Here is a 19,905-nt window from a genome sequence, read left to right on the forward strand (position 1 = left end):
ATAGGGAGCTGACGGGACCGGGCCTGAAGGCAGAATCGGGCCGGTTCCGTCACAGAGTCCAATTATGCTTTTAACACCCTTGCTTCTGGCTCCACCCCAATGTCTCCTGGCTCCACCCCCAAAGACTCCTGGCTCCACCCCCAAAGTCCCCAGATTTTTCCTGAATTGGACTTGGCAACCCTAGTCAGTGCCCCAGGCAGTTGCCTAATATTGCCTCATGGACACGCCAGCTCTGGTTACGAGTACCTTTCAGGGTAAAAGTTTGTGTGCGTGTGTGTTCACAGAGGGAAGCGTGCACATCACTGTGGATTTCCTGGCAGGGAAGACGGGGTACAGACAAATGGATTCTCGTCATTCTGTAAAAGGATCGGCTTCTGCTACGCCCATAATGGATAGATATGAAAAACTAATGCCTCTATAAAAAGATACGAAATTGAAGAATGCATTATGAATGACGATAACGTTCAGAAGCTGAGAACCGCTGAGAGTCTTTCGTCCAGAGAGTAGCAGCAGCAGAAGTTATTTGGGAAAAGAAGAAGATACTGGAGTCTCAGAGCGGCTCACAATCTCCTTTACCTTCCTCCCCCACAACAGACACCCTGTGAGGTGGGTGGTGCTGGAGAGGGCTCTCACAGCAGCCGCCCTTTCAAGGACAACCTCTGCCAGAGCTATGGCTGACCCAAGGCCATGCTAGCAGGTGCAAGTGGAGGAGTGGGGAATCAAACCCGGTTCTCTCAGATAAGAGTCCGCACACTTCACCACTGCACCAAACTGGCTCTCCTGCCTCACAAAATGGCTGCCAGATCACATTGTGCAAGTGAATAGGCTTCTCCGGGGCTTTTATTGCATCAGGAACTCCTTTGCATATTAGGCCACACACCCCTGTTGCAGCCAATCCAACAAGAGCTTACGGGGCTCTTCTTACAGGGCCTATGGTGAGCTCCGTGAGGATTGGCTACATCACGGGGTGTGGCCTAATATGCAAAAAAGGCCCTGGGCTTCCCAAGCTCTCACAGGGGGCAGGAATTCCCTGGTTTCAGGGCCTCCAAATTCCCAGCATGGAGTAGGCTGCTTGGACAATGTCACTTCCAAAGTGCCCCAGAAGTGATGTCATCACAGTTTGCCATCGCAACGACACTCTGATATTTGGACAATAACTCTATGTTAAAAATGGCTTCCACCAGCATAGAGTTCTTGCCCAACCTTGGGTACAAGCCAGAAGGAACACTAATATTTCCCCATATGGATATTTGCAGGCAGGGGTGGAATTCTAGCAGCAGCTCCTTTGCATATTAGGCCACACACCCCTGAGGTAGCCAATCCTTCAAGAGCTTACAAAAAAGAGCCTTGTAAGCTCTTGGAGGATTGGCTACATCAGGGGTGTGTGGCCTAATATGCAAAGGAGGTCCTGCTAGAATTCCACCCATTTGCAGGTGTGGGACACATACATGGTATGAGGGGGCCCCTGCTACATACTCCCCCTCTTTCCTCCCTGCTGTGGATAGGAATGGTGGTGGGAATGCCCTCCATCTTGGTGAGCCAGGGAACAACAAATAATATTCCACAGCAATGTCTTGACCTGGATGGCACAGGCTAGCCCAATCTTGTCAGCCCAATCTGGCGGCTTGGAAAATGCAATTAAAGCTGCTTTCTTTCCACCTCACCCTCCCCTCTCTATTTTCCTTCCTTCCTTCCTCATCCGATGCTCACATTTTGCAGCTCTCATACATCTGACACTTATTCTCTGTGGCTCTTGCATTAAGCAAGTTTGACCTCCCCTGCCCTTAGCGGGTTGCTGTAATTCAGCGCCAACTTGATAGCACTTTCCACCTCCACCAATATTAAGGGCAGGGCTTTTTTTTGTAGCAGGAACTCCTTTGCATATTAGGCCACGCCCCCTGATGTAGCCAATCCTCCTGGAGTTTATGGTAGGCCCTGCAAGGAGAGCCCTGTAAGCTCTTGGAAGATTAGCTACATCAGGAGGTGTGTGGCCTAATATGCAAAGGAGTTCCTTCTAACAAAAGAAGCCCTGATTAAGGGATTCATTTGCTCACCAATGTCTCCGAAAGCTATTTTTGGGGCTCTGAAATGCAACGCATTCCGTAACACTGAGTGGCTCAGGGTGGGGGTGGGGGGAGGGTGTTGTGCAGAGAGTTTTCTCCGGGGCTCCACATCTGGTCCTCATAAAACAGCCCCGAGCGCAGATGCCAGCTCAGGTCTCCCGTTTCCTCGATCAGCTGCTCGCTCGCGAGATTCCAACAGGGCGGGGTGGGGACGAGAAAGAGGCAAATCAGAAATCCGCAGCAATATCATTCTGGATTGCTAGACCCCAACCCGTGCCCCCCCCCAACTTTCTTTGTGTTTGTTCTTTTCCTTTTTCTGTAGTCTTCCCGTGTAGGGAAACAGGGTAACAGGGTGTGGGCAGGAAATTCAAGTCCCACGTTGGGTGGCCGTACCCTAGAATGGTAGAGTTGGAAAGGACATTCAGGGCCATTGCGTCCAACCCCCTGCACAACGCAGGAAACTCACAAACGCCTCCAGGGTTCTTTTGCAGAAAAAGCCCAGCAGGAACTCATTTGCATATTAGGCCACACATCCCTGGTGTCGCCGTTGTCTCACGCGGGGCTTGCTTGTGGGAAACGTCCAGCCAGAACCAATTTGCATATTAGGCCACACCCCCTGCCAGCACTGAGGGAAACGGTTTTGATGTTTGAGCTGAAGTGAAACACAATGTGTAAGGGTTCACTTTAGCCAACAGAGAAGCAGGAGTGAAACTTAGGGTATGCTACATATTATAGTGAAGTCTCTGTGTTAGAAAAGAGCCCCGTGGTGCAGAGTGTTAAAGCTGCAGTCCTGAGCTCTGCTCACGACCTGAGTTCGATCCCCGGCGGGAGCTGGGTTTTCAGGTAGCCGGCTCCAAGTTGACTCAGCCTTCCATCCTTCCAGGGTCAGTAAAATGAGTCTCCAGCTTGCTGGGGGGGAAGTGTAGATGACGGGGGAAGCTCTTGGTCCATTCGGGCCTGTTCCGGGTGTTCCGGAGGCATTTTGGCCCGAAACGGGGTAATAAGGACGTGCGAGTTCCACTTTTTCTGTTCTAGAATATTGTTCTGGAATGTCTGTGATGCATGCCAGTGTTTTTTTGTGGCAGCCCAGGTTGTTTGATGCCCGTTCCGGCCAGTTTCAGGGTGTTCCAGAGGCATTTTGGCCCGGAACGGGGTAATAAGGACGTTTGAGTTCCGCCGGGGAGGGGTGCAGTGGTTAGAATGTTGGACTAGGGACCAAGGAGAAGGTTCGAATCCTCCCTCTGCCGTCGCAGGTTGCTGGGGACCTTGGGCCCTGGGTTGGCCCTGCCAATAGGCAAGCAAGGCCATTGCCTAGGGCCGCAGACTTCTGAGGGTGCCAAATTGGCCACGCCCCCATGAGACTCAGTGACATTATCAGTGTGGTGGGGAGGGTGGCAGAAATTACCCTGCCTAGGGTGTCAGGCAGTCTAGGGCTGGCCCTACTTGTGTCAGTCACACACTCTCATCCAAACCTACCCCGCAGGGTTGGTGTGAGGATAAAATGGAGGGGGGGAGGAGGAGGATGGAAGCTGCTTGGGGGTCCCAACGGGAGAAATAGGGTCGCCAGCCCCTGCTTGGGAAATACCTGGAGACCTGGGGGGGGGGGGTAGAGATGGAGGAAGGCGGGGTTTGGAGAGGGGAGGGACTTCGACGCCAGAGAGTCCACCTCCTGAAGAGGCCCTTTTCTCCACGTGAACTGACCACGGTCACCTGGACAGCAGCTGTAATAGCGGGAGATCTGCAGGCCACCACCTGGAGGACGTCAAACAAACTTGCACCAAAGAATAAATATACTAATATATGGATGCAGTGTCCCTCTCTCTTTTCCCTCCCTTCCTTTCCCTACGTTCCCTCCTTCCTTCTCTCTCTTCCCTCCCCCCTCCCTTTCCTCCCCCTCCCTCCCTCCCCTTCCTCACTCTCTTCCCTCCCTCCCTTCCCTTTGCTCCCTTCCTTCCCTCTCTCCCTTCCTTCCCCCTCCCTCCCTCTCTCCATTCCTCCCTCCCTTTGCTCCCTTCCTTCCTCCGTCCCTCCTTCCCTCTCTCCATTCCTCCCTCCCTTTCTTCCTTCCCTCCCTACCTCCGTCCCTCCTTCCCTCTCTCCATTCCTCCCTCCCTTCCCATCCTCCCTTTGCTCCCTCACTTCCTCCCTCTCTTCCCTGCCTCCCTTCCTTCCCTCCCTTGGCTCCCTTCCTTCCTCGGTCCCTCCCTCCCTCTCTCCATTCCTTCCTCCCTACCCTTCCTCCCTTTCTTCCTTCCCTCCCTCCCCTCCCTTTCTTCCTTCCCTTTGTTCCCTTCCTTACCTCCCTTCCTCCTTTCCTTTCCTCCCTCCCTCCCTTTGCTCCCTTCCTTCCTTCCTCCGCTCCCTTCCTTCCCTTCCTCCCTCCCTCTCTCCATTCCTTCCTCTCTCTACCTTCTTCCCTTGCCTCCCTTCCTTCCTGTCTTGTGGCTCTCAAACATCTTCCATGTGTTACAGCTCTCAAACATCTGACATTTGTTCCAGGTTTCTCTTATGTTATGCAAGTTTGCCCCCCCAAAAAACTTAGAGGGCTACCAACCCCCGCCTTCCCCAGACGATGCCCCCAAGCCTCTAGGAGTTTCCCAACCCACAGTTGGCAACCCTATACAAGGCTCCAACGTCCCTTTCCATTCCCCCTCCCCTCTTCAAAGCCAGCTATTCCTTGTCTCCCGTCACCGCATCCCCTTGGAAACCTCCTGGCCCAGCCCAGACTGTAATTAGCTTACAGACCGCAGAACATTTGCTTCATCGTGGCTGCCTGGCCAGGACGACAGGGGCAGCCTTGGAAGCGGGCGCTTTGATCCCGGCCCTCTGCAATTTGGGGTAGCCCCAGGTTCAAAGGACTTTCCCTGCCGATCCCTTTGTCACCTCCTGGGGGGTCCCCTCCCTGGGAAACTGCTTTCCCTGGCATCAGTTGTCATGGGATTGGAAGGAGGAGAAGAAGAAGGAGAAGGAGAAAAAGGAGAAGGAGGAGAAGGAAAAGTAGAAGGAGGAGGAGGAGGAAAAGAAGGAGAAGGAGGAAAAGGAGAAGAAGGAGGAGGAAAAGGAGAAGAAGGAGGAGAAGGAGGAAGAGGAGGAGGAGAAGAAGAAGCAAATTAAAGAGCTTTGGAGAAGAATTCCACATTGTAACCACTGTGTCAGTTTCCCTGTTGTTGAACAATTGGATCAGCTCCTATTTAGCACCAGTGTGGATCCATTGCCAAGAAACCCGATCGTTGTGGAGGAACTTAGAACATCAAAAAAGCCCTGCTGGATCAGACCAGTAGTCCACCTAGTCCAGCATCCTGTCTCATACAGTGGCCAGCCAGTTTCTCTGGAAACAACAGGGCATAAGAACAAGAGAAGCCATGTCGGATCAGGTCAGTGGCTTATCCAGTCCAACAGTCTGTGTCACACAGTGGCAAAACAAAAATAAATGCTATCAGCAGGTCCACCAGTGGGGCCAGAACACTAGAAGCCCTCCCACTGCTGCCCCCCCCCCAAGCACCAAGAATAAAGAGCATCACTGCCCCAGACAGAGATTTCCATTTATACTTTGGGGCTAATAGCCACTGATGGACCTCTGCTCCAGATGTTGATTTAATCCCCTCTTGAAGCTGTCTGTGCTTGTAGCTGCTACCACCTTCTGTGGCAGTGAATTCCATCTGTTAATCACCCTTTGGGAATAAAGGCCTAGGCCTTCATAAGAACAGCCCTGCTGGATCAGACCAGTGAGGGTCCCTCTAGTCCAGCATCCTCTCTCACACAGTAACCAACCAGTTCCTCTGGAGGGCCAATGGAGGCTGAGGCCTTCATAAGAACATCAGAAGAGCCCTGCTGAACCAACAACAGAGCAATGCAACTTCATGACCATTTCATTACAGTATTGTCCTATTTACCTGTGCAGAAAAGCCCTCCATTTTGCACAGTCTGTGGAAAGTCAGGAGAGGGGGAACCTTCCTGACCTACTCAGGCTGGCCTTTCCACAAGGTGGGGGGCCACCACAGAGAAGGCATGAATATGGCGGTTATCAGTTTTGCCCATTAGCAGGTTGGTTGAGAAGGAGATGTTCCTTGCATTTGCTCAGAGGGGCTCCCTTCCATTCTTCCCTTCCAGGACTAAAACCCAAGCAATGAAAACCAGCAAAAGCACAAAGTCTTGGCCCCAAGACTTTAGTCTGAGTACTTTAGTCTGTACTCAGTACTTTAGTCTGCTTAGGAACTTCATTGCACCTTTGAACACTGGAGTACTTTATACATCTCCGCATTAAATCAATCAAGTACCTTGTGATATTATATCCAGAGGGATGAAGTGGTTATGAGTGCAGATTCTAAACTGGGTGAACAGCGTTTAACATAAGAGAAGCCATGTTGGATCAAGCCAATGGCCCATCCAGTCCGACACTCTGTGTCACACAGTGGCCAAAAAAACTCAGGTGCCATCAGGAGGTCCATCAGTGGGGCCAGGACACTAGAAGCCCTCCCACTGTGCCCCCCCTCCCAAGCACCAAGAATACAGAGCATTACTGCCCAAGACATAAGAACATAAGAGAAGCCATGTTGAATCAGGCCAATGGCCCACCCAGTCCAACATTCTGTGTCACACAGTGGCCAAAAAAAACCCCTAGGTGCCATCAGGAGGTCCATCAGTGGGGCCAGGACACTAGAAGCCCTTCCACTGTGCCCCCACAAAAGCACCAAGAATACAGAGCTTCACTGCCCCAGATATAAGAACATAAGAGAAGCCATGTTGGATCGGGCCAATGGCCCATCCAGTCGAACACTCTGTGTCACACAGTAACCAAAAAAACCCAGGTGCCATCAGGAGGTCCACCAGTGGGGCTAGAAGCCCTCCCACTGTGCCCCCCACAAGCACCAAGAATACAGAGCATCACTGCCCCAGACATAAGAACATAAGAGAAGCCATGTTGGATTAGGCCAATGGCCCATCCAGCCCAATACTGTGTCACACAGTGGCCAAAAAAACCAGGTGCCATCAGGAGGTCCATCAGTGGGGCCAGGATACAAGAAGCCACTCCTCCACACACAGCTGCTGGTGTGACCTTGGGTTAGTCCCAGTTCTCTCCGAGCTGTCCCCTCGAGAGCAGTTCTCTCCCAGCTTTCAGCCCTGCCTGCCTCACAGGGTGTCTGTTGTGGGGAGAGGAAGGGAAAGGAGACTGTAAGCCACTCTGAGACTTCAAGTGAAGGGCGGGGTATAAATCTCTTCTCTCTTCTTCTTCTTCTCAGGGGTCATTTTGTAGAAAAAGAGGTCTTGGAACTCAATAGCACAACTCATTTGCATATGCCACATACCATCACCAGAAATTATATCAGCTCAGCATCTGCCTTAAAATGCTTCTTGAATTATATTTGTCGTCATAAATCCTTCACTCCCATCATACTTTTAAAATTACTTTCTTGAATTTGAGCCGACTTCAGAGGATGGTAGAAGACAGGAGGGCCTGGCGTGACTTTGTCCACGGGGTCGCAAAGAGCCGGATTCGACTGTGCGACTGAATGACAACAAAAATATGGCCCCAGTGGCATGAGGAAGATTTCCATCTGTCTGCTTTCTATGTTTTGGTTATTTCCCCATTTTTTGTAGGGGGAAAATACTAGACAGTTTGTCAAAAGTTCAACAAAATTCTCACAGGGGGTTTGGAGCCCCCAAAAGCAAGGATTTGGAGGTGGGGGTGGTAAGAAAGAAAGAGCACAATAAAATTTAGAGGTTCCACTCTAAAATTAGGTCTGGTCCAAAATTAGGTCTGGTCACAGCTGATCTATGGCAGCCCATGGCAATCTAAGGCTATAGCTGTCCTATGGCAAGAGATATTCAGAAGTGGTTTGTGTTGAACATCTGAACATATGAAGCTGCCTTATACTGAATCAGACCCTCGGTCCGTCAAAGTCAGTATTGTCTACTCAGACTGGCAGCGGCTCTCCAGGGTCTCAAGCTGAGATTTTCACGCCTATTTGCCTGGACCCTTTTGAGTTGGAGATGCCGGGGATTGAACCTGGGACCTTCTGCTTGCCAAGCAGATGCTCTACCACTGAGCCACCGTCCCTCCCCTGAGCCACCGTCCCTGCAGTTGGAAGAACCAACTGCAATGTCCCTGTACCTCAGCCTCCAAGAAGCAAGTGACCAGAGAGTTGCAGATAGATGGGCAGTCACTAAGCATCTTCCTGTTTATTGAACCCTTTGATGCGCAGATTGCACTTTTAGGGGAAACAACTTCCTTCAGTCCCCCCCCCTCCCCTCTCTTTCTGCAGGCACACAAAGGAGGAAGCCACATTTCTCCATTTTTGGCACCAATGATGCGGAATCCCCCTCTGCGTCTGCATCCGTCCTTAAAAAAAAGGTAAAGGTAGTCCGCTGTGCAAGCACCAGTTATTTTTGACTCCGGGGTGACGTCGCTTTCACGTTTTCACGGCAGACTTTTTACGGGGTGGTTTGCCATTGCCTTCCCCAGCCATCTACACTTTCTTCCCAGCAAGCTGGGCACTCATTTTACTGACCTCAGAAGGATAGAAGGCTGAGTCAACCTCGAACTGACTACCTGAAACCAGCTTCCGCTGAGATCGAACTCAGGTCGTGAGCAGAGCTTAGGACTGCAGTACTGCAGCTCTAACACTCTGCGAAAAGGACTATAAATAGCAGGGTCCAGGGGCTGAGGAATGCATGCAGTACAAGCCAAAAATGTAGTTATGCAGAATTCTAATCTTATAAAGGAAAACAAAACGAGCAGGGTTAGGGGTGGGGGGATGGGGAAGAGGTTCCAGTTCAAATTTGTTCTCCGCCTTGGAGCTTTGGACCAGTCGCTCAGCTTAAACCTACTTCCCAGGAAAAATAGCAAAGCGTCCAGTAGCACCTTTAAGCCATAACGTAAGCTTTGGGGAAACACAGCTCTCTTGGGTTGAAATTAAATCAAAAGAGTTTCTGGCTCAACATTAGGAAGAACTTCCTGACTGTTAGACTGGTTCCTCAGTGGGACAGGCTTCCTCGGGAGGTGGTGGGCTCTTCTTCCTTGGAGGCTTTCAGACAGAGGCTAGATGGCCATAGGACAGCAATGAAGATCCTATGAATTTAGGGGGAGGTATTTGTGAGTTTAGAGCGGTTTCTCAGTGGAACAGGCTTCCTCGGGAGGTGGTGGGCTCTCCTTCCTTGGAGGTTTTCAGACAGAGACTAGATGGCCATCTGACAGCAATGAAGATCCTGTGAAATTAGGAGGAGGTATTTGTGAGTTTCCTGCATTGTGCAGGGGGCTGGACTAGATGACCCTGGAGGTCCCTTCCAACTCTATGTTTCTATGGGTGTGGGTGTGGCTCTGTGGTAGAGCATCTGCTTGGTAAGCAGAAGGTCCCAGGTTCAGTCCCTGGCCTCTCCAACTAAAAAGGGTCAGCTTTAGACCCTGGAGAGCCGCTGCCAGTCTGAGTAGCCAGTACTGACTTTGATGGACTGGGGGTCTGATTCAGTAGAAGGCAGCTTCATATGTTCATACATGATTCTCTTTGTCAGATGCATCTGACGAAGATAGCTGTGTTCCTCAAAAGCTTATGCTACAATAAAATATGATGTCTTAAAGGTGCTCTTTGCTATTTTTCCAGAAACAGGCTAACACAGTTAAGTCCTCTGAACCTAACTCTTGGGGTCCTTGCGCGGCTTGGACCGAGGAAGCTCCTTGGAACAGAAGGCCCGACCACCTCAACACAGGCTTTGGCCTAGCCCCTTCATGTTGATGGGAGCTCCCTGGGCCCGGATGGCAAAGCTGTGCTTGAGATAGGGTTGCCAGCTCCAGGTGGGGGAATTCCTGGAGATTGGGAGGGGATGGGAAGGGACCTCAGTAGGGTACAATGCCATACAGATCTCCTGGAATGACAGTGGAGCACATCAGTTCCCTTGGAGAAAATGGTTCCCTCCAAAGGTCAAGGTAGTCCCCTGTGCAAGCATCAGACGTTTCTGACTCTGGGGTGACCTTGCTTTCACGTTTTCACGGCAGACTTTTTTACGGGGTGGTTTGCCACTGCCTAAGAGCCCCGTGGCGCAGATGACCGGAGAAGGCAATGGCAAAACCACCCCATAAAAAAAGCCTGTCGTGAAAACTTTATGAAAGCAACGTCACCCCAGAGTCGGAAACGACGCGCTTGCACATTTTACCTTGCCACTGCCTTCCCCGGTCATCTACACTCCACCCCCCCCCCCCCCCATCACCAGCTAGCTGGGTCCTCCTTTTACAGACCTCGGAAGGCTGAGTCAACCTCGAGGCGGCTACCTGAAAACCCAGCTTCCGCCGGGATCGAGCCCAGGCCAGTGAGCGGAGCTTCGGACCGCGGCGCTGCAGCTTTACCACGCTGCGCCACGGGGGGGCTCTTCCCTCCCAAGGAGCACCCTCCAAAAGAGCCACCTTCTCCGGAGGAGCTGATCTCCGCAGCCTTGGAGATCCTGCTGTCGTTCCGGGGAGACCTCCCCTCCAGGCTCCCCCTGGAGGATCTGCCATCCCAGGAGATCTCCTCCAGGCCGTGCTCGGGCAGCTCCTTCGCAGTGCGTTTTTACGCGCGCGCCAGGCGGCCGGCTTCTGCCAGGGAGAGGCGGGGAAGGAGGAGGCGGGGACGGGGGGCGGGGGGGCGTCTGCAGAGGCCGAGGGGCGGAGCCGCGGCGGGGCAGGCGAGAGGCAGCCGGCGAGGGGCGCAGAAGGAGGCGGAGGCGCCGCGCGGGCAGGGGATGGTGGCGCCGCTGGAGCGCCGGCTGTGCCGCTGCCGGGCCGCTTCCAGGCGCCGCTGAGCGCTGCCAATCGAGCGCGGGGCGCTTCGGGGCCAGCCGCGCCCTGCCTTGCCCCGGGCGGGCCTCGGGGATGAAGGCGAGCTCGGAGCCGCCGCCTGCGCCGCAGCAGGAGAAAGAGGAGAGCGGCCGCGTTTGGGGACGGGAGGCCGAGGCGCGCTGGCCCAGGGACGGCGGCGGCGGCGGCAGGAGCGAGGCGGAGGCGGAGCGGCTGCGCACCCGGGAGCGCCTGGAGGCCACCTTGGCCGGGCTGGCCGAGCTGCAGTTCCTCCGCCAGCGCCAGGAGCTGCGCGTCCGGCGGCTGCTGCTGGGGGCTTCGCCCGCCGGGGAGCCGCCGCAGGCCGAGGGAGCCGGAGCCGCCCCGCCGCGCAGCTTGGAGGAGAAGTTCCTGGAGGAGAACATCTTGCTTTTGAGGAGGCAGCTGGTGAGAGCCGGGACGGGCGGGCGGCACTGCCGGGGTGGAACCCTTCGCTTCCTCTTCGGACCCCGGAGAGTGCCTCTGAGCGGGTGCAGAGTGCTTTTCCCGCACCGCTCCTCTTTTGTCCTGCGGATCGTGGCCCTTTGCAGGGGAGGGGGGCGTAAAGGGGTCCCTCTGGAGCAGCCATCCTGCCAGGTTAATTCGGGTCGAGGCTGCGCGGGGGTGGGGGGGGGACCGAGAGACCTCGCAGTGTATAGGGGGGGGGGTCTAGATGTCTGACACCCCCCCCCTCGCATAGACTGAGAATAAAGGCTTGGGGGGGGGGGGTCTGAGAAGGTGCCGGATTTGACAAGTCTTCCCCCCCTCCCCATCTGCCAAGGACACAATGGAATTGGGGGGGGGGCGCGTCGGCTTTCCTGCCCCCCTCCTCCCCAAGAAAGCAAAGAGAGTCTGGAGAGGTTCGGAAGAAGGAAAAAGGGCAGACAAGAGGTGTTGGGGGGGGGTGCTAAAGGTCAATATAGGGGACTGGGAGAGAGGGGCTTAGGGACCCCTGCCTCTTACCGTCCCCGTGCTGTGTGTCTGGGGTGGGGGGCGCTGCAGTCTCTTAAACAGCAACCCCCCCCCCCCATTCATTCGAAAGGTCCAAACCAACCAGTTTCTTTGGACCCCCTACCCTGCTGTTGATATTGTAGAGCAGGGGTGGCCGACGGTAGCTCTCCAGATGTTTTTTTCTGCCTACACCTCCCATCGGCCCCAGCCGTTGGCCATGCTGGCTGGGGCTGACGGGAGTTGTAGGCAAAAACACATCTGGAGAGCTACCGTTGGCTACCCCTGCTGTAGAGAACTACTCTGGATTGCATTTAAACCCCCCCCCCAAAAAAAAAAAATTGGGGGCAGGACATCTCCCGGCCAGTCTCCCTCTCCTCCCCCCCCCAATTCCATCCTATTGGGCAAGATAACAATAGCAGCCTCTTCAATATCCTGATTAATTACTGCAGCTACCAAATGAGTATTTGTGTCTGTGTGTCTGTCTGTCTCTCGCTGGGCATCCAAAGCCACCGGAAAGAATTGCTTCTTCAACCCCCCCCTCTCCGAAAAGCAAAATCCCATGGCATCTCTGTTGCACCCCCTCCCCCTCCAGCGTTCCAGCTTAGCCTTGACTTCTTTGCATTGGCGACCCCCCCCCCCCAGCTCATTTTGGCAAACTGGGTGCTTGGGTGAGGAGGTCAGTGTTTTGTTTTTGGCAAAGCTGGCGTGTGTGTGTGTGTGTGTGTGTGTGTGTGTGTGTGTGTGTGCCCCTTTGGCAGGGAGACCTGAGAAAGCAAGCCCAGGCCTCTGGCGCTCAGCTGCGGGTTGCGGATGTCGTGAAGAGCCTGTGTGTGTGCGTCTCTTCTTGGATTCCCATCCGCCGTCCTGGAATAGAAAACCAGAGGAGCGGTCCAGAACTGCAGTTGATTTCCAGGTGCCCAAAGAAGGAGAGGTGTCGGGGACCTGGGGCGCTTTTACTTTGGTGTAAGCCTGGCTTTGTCTGCTCCCAGGTGGGCGAGCAGAGGATTGCAGTGGAAACGGGCTTGCATTTTGTGTTCCGGCGTTGCAGTGGGGTGCTGCTTCACAGGAACTTCCCCCGCATAAATCCCCCCCATTGAACAGGAATGATGGCACTTGAGGGTCTATTTGGCCCCTGTGTGACACAGAGCGTGGGACTGGATGGGCCGTTGGCCTGATCCAACATGGCTTCTCTGATATTCTTATGACCCTGGGGTGATTCTCAGTCCATCGGGCGAGAAAATCTTTCTTTGGGGGCAGGTAAGAGAGGCGAAGAACCTCTGGGCAGAGCGAAAACATGAAGCCAGATGGTTGTGCCGCTGAGGAGCCGATGCTCCCCTGGCCCAGTTGACTGCATTCCTGTGGGGCTCGAGCCGGAGGGGCTTGCGGGAGCTCACTGCAGGGAAGGGCCTTGCGGTTTTGTCTCTCCCCCCCCCCACCCGCAGCCCCAGTCCCTGGATCGGCCCCTCCATCACAGAGGGCCTTTGTGCCTGTCTTTATGGCAGGGCTTCTACAGAAGAGGGAGCTGCAATAAAAAGCAAAGGGGGGGGGGATGTCTCCACAGCAGGGGTGGCCAAACTGTGGCTCGGGAGCCCATTGTGGCTCTTTCACGTATTTCGTGGCTTTCGAAGCCCCCACCCCCCCACTCCATCAGCCAGCTTGGAGAAGGCATTTCTCTCTTTAAATAATTTCTCCAAGTGAAGCTGGTGACTTGGAGAATGCACAAAGTTGCTTTCTTTCCCCCTCTCCCTCTCTTTAAATAACTTCTCCAAGTCAAGTTTAAGGGGTTAAAGTTCAAAGTTGCTTTCTTTCTGCCTCTCTCCTTCTCCATCTACCTACCTACCTACTTACCTCCCTTCCTTCCTTCCCCCCTCCCTTCCTCCTTTTCTTTCTTTCTTTCTTTCTTTCTTTCTTTCTTTCTTTCTTTCTTTCTTTCTTTCTTTCTTTCTTTCTTTCTTTCTTTCTTTCTTTCTTTCTTTCTTTCTTTCTTTCTTTCTTTCTTTCTCTCTCTCTCTCTCTCTCTCTCTCTCTCTCTCTCCCTTCCTTCTTTCCTTTCCTTTCCTTTGTCCCTTCCTTCCTCCCTTCCTTCCTCCCTCCTTCCCTCTCTCCTTCCTCCCTCCCTCCCTTCCTACCTACCTACCTACCTACATCTGATGTTCATGTCTTGTGGGTCTCAAACATCTGATGTTTATTCTCTGCGGCTCTTACGTTAAGCAAGTTTGGCCACCCCTGCTCTGCAGGGTGGAACAGTCGGGTGGGGACTGGGGAAACCTGAGTTCGAGTCCCTGCTCGGGCCTCAAGCTGGCCGGATGACTTTGGGCCAGCCCGTTTCTCTCTCTTATGCTCGTTGCCTCTGCCCCAGCCTACCTCGAAGGGTTGATGTGAGGAGAACATGAGGAAGGGGCGTATCATGTATATCAGCCGAAGCCCCCGGAGAAAAGGCAGGGGAGAAAATAGGGACAGGTGGATAGTAGGACTTCAGGCAGTGGAGGTGTGGCAGTGTCGGGTTGCCAGATCCGGTTTGGGAAACTCCTGGAGATTTGGGGGTGGAGCCTGGGGAGGACAGAGAAGAAGACATTGGATTTATATCCCGCTCTATACTTATAGCCGCCCTGAGCCTGCCTCGGCAGGGAGGACGGGATATAAATAAAATTTATTATTATTATTATTATTACTCTGAATCTCAGAGTGGCTCACAATCTCCTTTCCCTTCCTCCCCCGCAACAGACACCCTGTGAGGTGGGTGAGGCTGGAGAGGGCTCTCACAGCAGCTGCCCTTTCAAGGACAGAGTCTCAGAGCTGCCTACAATCTCCTTTCCCTTCTTCCCCCACAACAGACACCCTGTGAGGTGGGTGGGGCTGGAGAGGGCTCTCACAGCAGCTGCCCTTTCAAGGACAGTCTCAGAGCGGCCTACAATCTCCTTTCCCTTCCTCCCCCACAACAGACACCCTGTGAGGTGGGTGGGGCTGGAGAGGGCTCTCACAGCAGCTGCCCTTTCAAGGACAGAGTCTCAGAGCCGCCTACAATCTCCTTTCCCTTCCTCCCCCACAACAGACACCCTGTGAGGTGAGTGGGGCTGAGAGGGCTCTCCCAGCAGCTGCCCTTTCAAGGACAACCTCTGCCAGAGCTATGGCTGACCCGAGGCCATTCCAGCAGCTGCAAGTGGAGGAGTGGGGAGTCCAACATGGTTCTCCCAGATAAGAGTCTGTGCACTTAACCACTACCCCAGTGGGAGGTAATGCTACAGAGTCTACCCTCCACTAGGAGAACTGATCTCTGTATGGAGATGATCTGTAATGCTAGGGGCTCCCCAGGTCTCACCTGGAGGTTGGCATCCCAGTGCCAGCCAAGTCCAGCCTCTCTAAATGACTGATGGGGGAGGAGCCTTGGCTCTGGGAAAGAGCCCCTGCTTGGCATACAGAAGGCCTCAGGTTCAGTCCCCACCATCTCCAGCTAAAAAATGACAAAACAGTCAGTGATGGGAAAGACCTCAGCCTGAGACCCTGGAGAGCCGCTGCCCGTCTTAGATAAGACTGACCTTGGCAGGCCAGGGGTGGCCAACCTTTTTAAATGTAAGAACCACATAACAGGGGTGGCCAACGGTAGCTCTCCAGGTGTTCCTTTTTTGCCTACAACTCCCATCAGCCCCAGCCAGCATGGCCGATGGCTGGGGCTGATGTGAGTTGTAGGAAAACAACATCTGGAGAGCTACCGTTGGCCACCCCTGACATAGAATAGATGCCAAGTGTCTGAGAGCTGCAAGACAAGAACATCAGATGTTTGAGAGCCTCGAGACAGGAAGGAGGGAAGGCAGGCAGACAAATAGGTGGAGGTGGGGGGAAAAGCAACTTTAAATGCTTTCTACAAGTTGCCAGCTGGCTTGGCTTGGAGAAGTTATTAAAGAGAAATGCCCTTTCCAAGTTGGCCGACGTGGTAGTGGGGGCTTCAAGAGCCACACGAGATGTGGGAAAAAGACACGTGTGGCTCCCGAGCCCCAGTTTGGCCACCCCTGGTCTAGTATAAGGCAGCTTCGTGTGTTCAAGTGTTGGCTTAGGTTGCAGTGCCAGGGGCAAACTGTGCCCTTCAGTGCCCCCTCAAGTTGATGTCCTTCACCAGTTTGGTGCCCCAAGAGAGCTCGGGTGGCAAAGCATCTCTTTCTGATCTGCTTTACTCTGTACTGTAGGTGGTTTGGGGTCATTGGTGTGGGCAGAACTAAAACATGTGGAGAAAGGAGCCATGGGTCAGCGGGTGGCTGGCAAGTGTTGTGGGTCAGTGTGAGATAGTAACAGAAAACATGGCCAGAGTCCTTGGCAGAAGGTCTGGGTATTGTGAGGTACCGCAACAGCAGCGGAAGAACCGGAGAAGAAAGGCCTCGGTAGCCAGTGAATTGGTTTGAAGAAATCTATTTAGCCCCCCGAATCTGCGGGTTTGACCCTCATGCTCCCCTCTGCAGTGAAGTGGCTCCTAAAAGAAGCAACAGGCAGCTTTTTGGGGTCCAAAGCCTGCCCCATAAAGCCGTTTCTGTCCCTCAAGGCCTGCGTGAGGTTTTAGATCCAACCAAATGGACAGCAGTCCCTTCCCTCACGGAATCTGGATTGCAGTTATTCCAACGGCTGTGTTCCTGGAGCAGCTGGGACGTCTACGTTCTGAGCTGTCAGATTAATGCAGCCAATGGGTGTCGGGACATTTCATCACCCCAAGTACAACGTGGTGTGTCTGTTTGGTCTTCTGTTTTGCACATGTGAGCTGGAGGGGGCGGGAAAGGGGCGGAGCGCAGAAAGCTCCTTTGCGGGCTCAGCAACTGCAGCCTTGTTCACTGCAGCATGCGAGTTGCAGCAGTCTTTGGTAAAAAGTAATCTCAAGGCAGCCGTAGGAACAAGTAATTTATCTAGATCAGGGATGTCAAACATGCGGCCTGGGGGCTGAATCAGACCTGGGGGCCGTCGTTTGCTTCCTTCTGCATCACAATTTGCTTTGCCAGGCTTGCTCAATCGCACAGGAGCTACAGAGCAAAGCCTCTATTTTCTCCATTGGCTGAGGCTCCTCCGTTGGGGGGGGGGAACTTGCTTTGCCAGGCTTTCTCAGTCGCACGACAAAGATAAAACTCTCCATGTAAAAACACAATTCTGACTGTACTATAATGAATATATAGTATCAACACACAAAAAGAAGATCATCAATACAAAATGTATCAGGCATGCAGAAAGTTAAAAGCTCATTAGTTACACAATGCTCCTACTGTGACTGTCCTTATATTATATTCCAGTGCTATATTTGAGAAAAAGGTCCAACAGAGAACCGGTCTGTTTAGTAAGCCGTTTTGAATCTCTTAATCCCTCTTCTGGGGGCCAATCTTGTATATTATGTGCGATTTTCTACGTCCAGTAGTGCCCAAAATTATACAATCGTCATCCGTGTCAATCCAGAATTCCTAGCTTTCTCTAATTTTCACACATAATAGCGGGAACGCCATAGTTAATACATTCCTTGTCAGCAAAACACCTTGTCTCCCTCTCTCTCGCTCTCTTGATCTTTTTGAGCCCTGTTTATACCTAGAAAGAGCCCTGTGGCGCAGAGTGGTAAAGCTGCAGTACTGCAGTCTGAACTGTCCGCTCACGACCTGAGTTCGATCCCTGCGGAAGCTGGTTTCAGGTAGCCAGCTCGAGGTTGACTCAACCTTCCATCCTTCCGAGGTCGGTCAAATGAGTCCCCAGCTTGCTGGGGGGAAAGTGTAGATGACTGGGGAAGGCAATGGCAAAGCACCCCGTCAAAAGTCTGCCGCGAAAACGTTGTGAAAGCAACGTCACCCCAGAGCCGGAAACGACTGGTGCTTGCACAGGGGACTACCTTTACTAGTTTATACCTCTCTGACCCACTGTGACTTCTCTGAACGCATCTCAGCTTGGCTTCTGAAGTCTACATCTGGCTCGTCCCATAGCTGGGTGTTTGGGTCTGTCTTCCTTAGTTAAGATGATCGGCGGAGTCCTGCGGGGAACGGCCGAACCCGGCCAAGGAAAGGTGCTCTAGCTCAGTGGCAGAGCATCTGCTTAGAACACAGAAGATCACGCGTGCGCGCGCACACACACACACACATGCACACACCCGGTTCAGTCCCCTGCTGAAGTGACTTTGGGCAAGCCACAAATTCTCTCAATGCAAAATAGTCACTGGAGTAAAACAACACTTGAGAAAGATAACAAAATATATCTATATTGCAGGAAGTCAAGGTTAAACAAATGATAGACACGCAGCTGCAAAGAGTCCGTCCACAAACGATAGCCTCCGTTGTTCCACAGGTTTCTGTCTCTTAAAGCAGCGTTCCCCAATCTTTTTGGCATCAGGGACTGGTTTTGTGGAAGACAATTTTCCCACAGACCGGAGTGGGGAGGGGCAATGGTTTCGGGATGATACAATTGTGCACTTTCTTTTGGTGCGGTGGTTAAATGTGTGGACACTTATCTGAGAGAACCGGGCGTGATTTCCCACTCCTCCACTTACAGCTGCTGGAATGGCCTTGGGTTAAGCCATAGCTCTCCTAGGAGTTTCCTTGAAAGGGCAGCTTCTGTCAGAGCTCTCTCAACCCCACCCACCTCACAGGGTGTCCGTTGTGGGGGAGGAAGATAAAAAAGATTGTGAGCCGCTCTGAGATTTGGAGGGCAGGATGTAAATCCAATGTTGTCGTCTTATTATTACTACATTGTAATATATAATGGAATAATTATACAACTCATGGCCCGGTGGCTAACAGGCTGCGGACCGGGACCGGTCCACAGTCCAGGGGTTGGGGGCCACTGTCATAAAGGACCAACAGTCCCACTTTAAATTCCAAGCCGCAGCTTGGAGAGGGACGGTGGCTCAGTGGCAGAGCATCTGCTTGGGAAGCAGAAGGCCCCAGGTTCAATCCCCGGCATCTCCAACTAAAAAGGGTCCAGGCAAGTAGGCGTGAAAAACCTCAACTTGAGACCCTGGAGAGCAGGGGAGGGACGGTGGCTCAGTGGTAGAGCATCTGCTTGGGAAGCAGAAGGCCCCAGGTTCAATCCCCGGCATCTCCAACTAAAAAGGGTCCAGGCAAGTAGGCGTTAAAAACCTCAGCTTGAGACCCTGGAGAGCCGCTGCCAGTCTGAGTAGACAAGACTGACTTTGATGGACTGAGGGTCTGATTCAGTAGAAGGCAGCTTCATATGTTCTATAGATAAGAAAGTCCATCTTCTTTTGAGTCACAAAGACTTCAGTTACGTAGAAAAGAGACGGAACGTTCAAGGCAAAATAAATCCAAAAGAGGAGGAGAGAATTCGCCGCGTTTAGAACTTGCTGGCAGTTTCGAAGCCTCCCTCTGCTTTCTCTTATGAGTATGCAATATTTCCAGTGAGCCACAGTGTATAAACATCAGTGAAACAAACAAAGTGTCGTATCTTCACTGCAACAGAGCTGTTGGTCCTTCAAGAGACAGAAAACTGTGGAACAACGGAAGCTATCGTTTGTGGACGGACTCTTTGGGGCGGCGTGTAGATAGTTTGTTTAACTTTGGCTTTGTGCAATACAGCTATTCTGTTGTCTTTCTAAAGTGTTGTTTTATGCCGATGATTATTTTGCATTTACAGTACTATTTGTACACTGATTGCTGTTTTGACTCGGCACGCAAGTTCTCTCAAAGCTGTTCTGCTCGAGGGCAGTTCTGGGAGAGCTCTCTCAGCCCCACCTACCCCGCAGGGTGTCTGTTGTGGGGAAGGGAAAGGAAAGGAGGTTGTAAGCCACTCTGGGACTCCTTTGGGTAGCGAACAGGGGTGGTTTTGTAGAAAAATAGGTGGTGGAGCTCATTAGCGTAACTCATTAGCATATGCCCCCCCACCAGCCAAAAGCAATCCGTTGCAAGCAAGGAGAGCCCCGGGTGAGCGAGGCCTGCTTGGACTGGCTAGAGATCCAGCCAGCCCAAGCAGGCCTTGCTCACCTGGAGCTCTCCTTGGCCACACCCCCTCCCGCAGTCAGAAGGCCAGCAAGCCACCCACTTTCCAAAATCACATAAGAAGTAGAGAAAGGGTGGCGCGGGCTTCTCCAGGGGTTAATGAGGGCTGCTGGGGGGCATGGCAAAGCCCCTGGTGGCTGGCTGG

At 53.0% G+C, this 19,905-nt stretch overlaps 1 protein-coding gene across 1 annotated transcript in view; it reads left to right on the plus strand.

The window, feature by feature from the left end:
- The first annotated feature begins 10,905 nt into the window (after positions 1-10,905).
- Positions 10,906-19,905, plus strand: part of DACT1 (dishevelled binding antagonist of beta catenin 1) — a 33,974-nt gene continuing 24,974 nt past the window's right edge. Inside the window, exon 1 of the mRNA XM_060261508.1 lies at positions 10,906-11,256. Coding sequence (XP_060117491.1) covers positions 10,906-11,256 — 351 coding nt within the window. The remainder of the gene's footprint in view (positions 11,257-19,905) is intronic.

This window comes from Heteronotia binoei, chromosome 21 (assembly GCF_032191835.1).
Source record: "Heteronotia binoei isolate CCM8104 ecotype False Entrance Well chromosome 21, APGP_CSIRO_Hbin_v1, whole genome shotgun sequence".
NCBI lineage: Eukaryota > Metazoa > Chordata > Lepidosauria > Squamata > Gekkonidae > Heteronotia > Heteronotia binoei.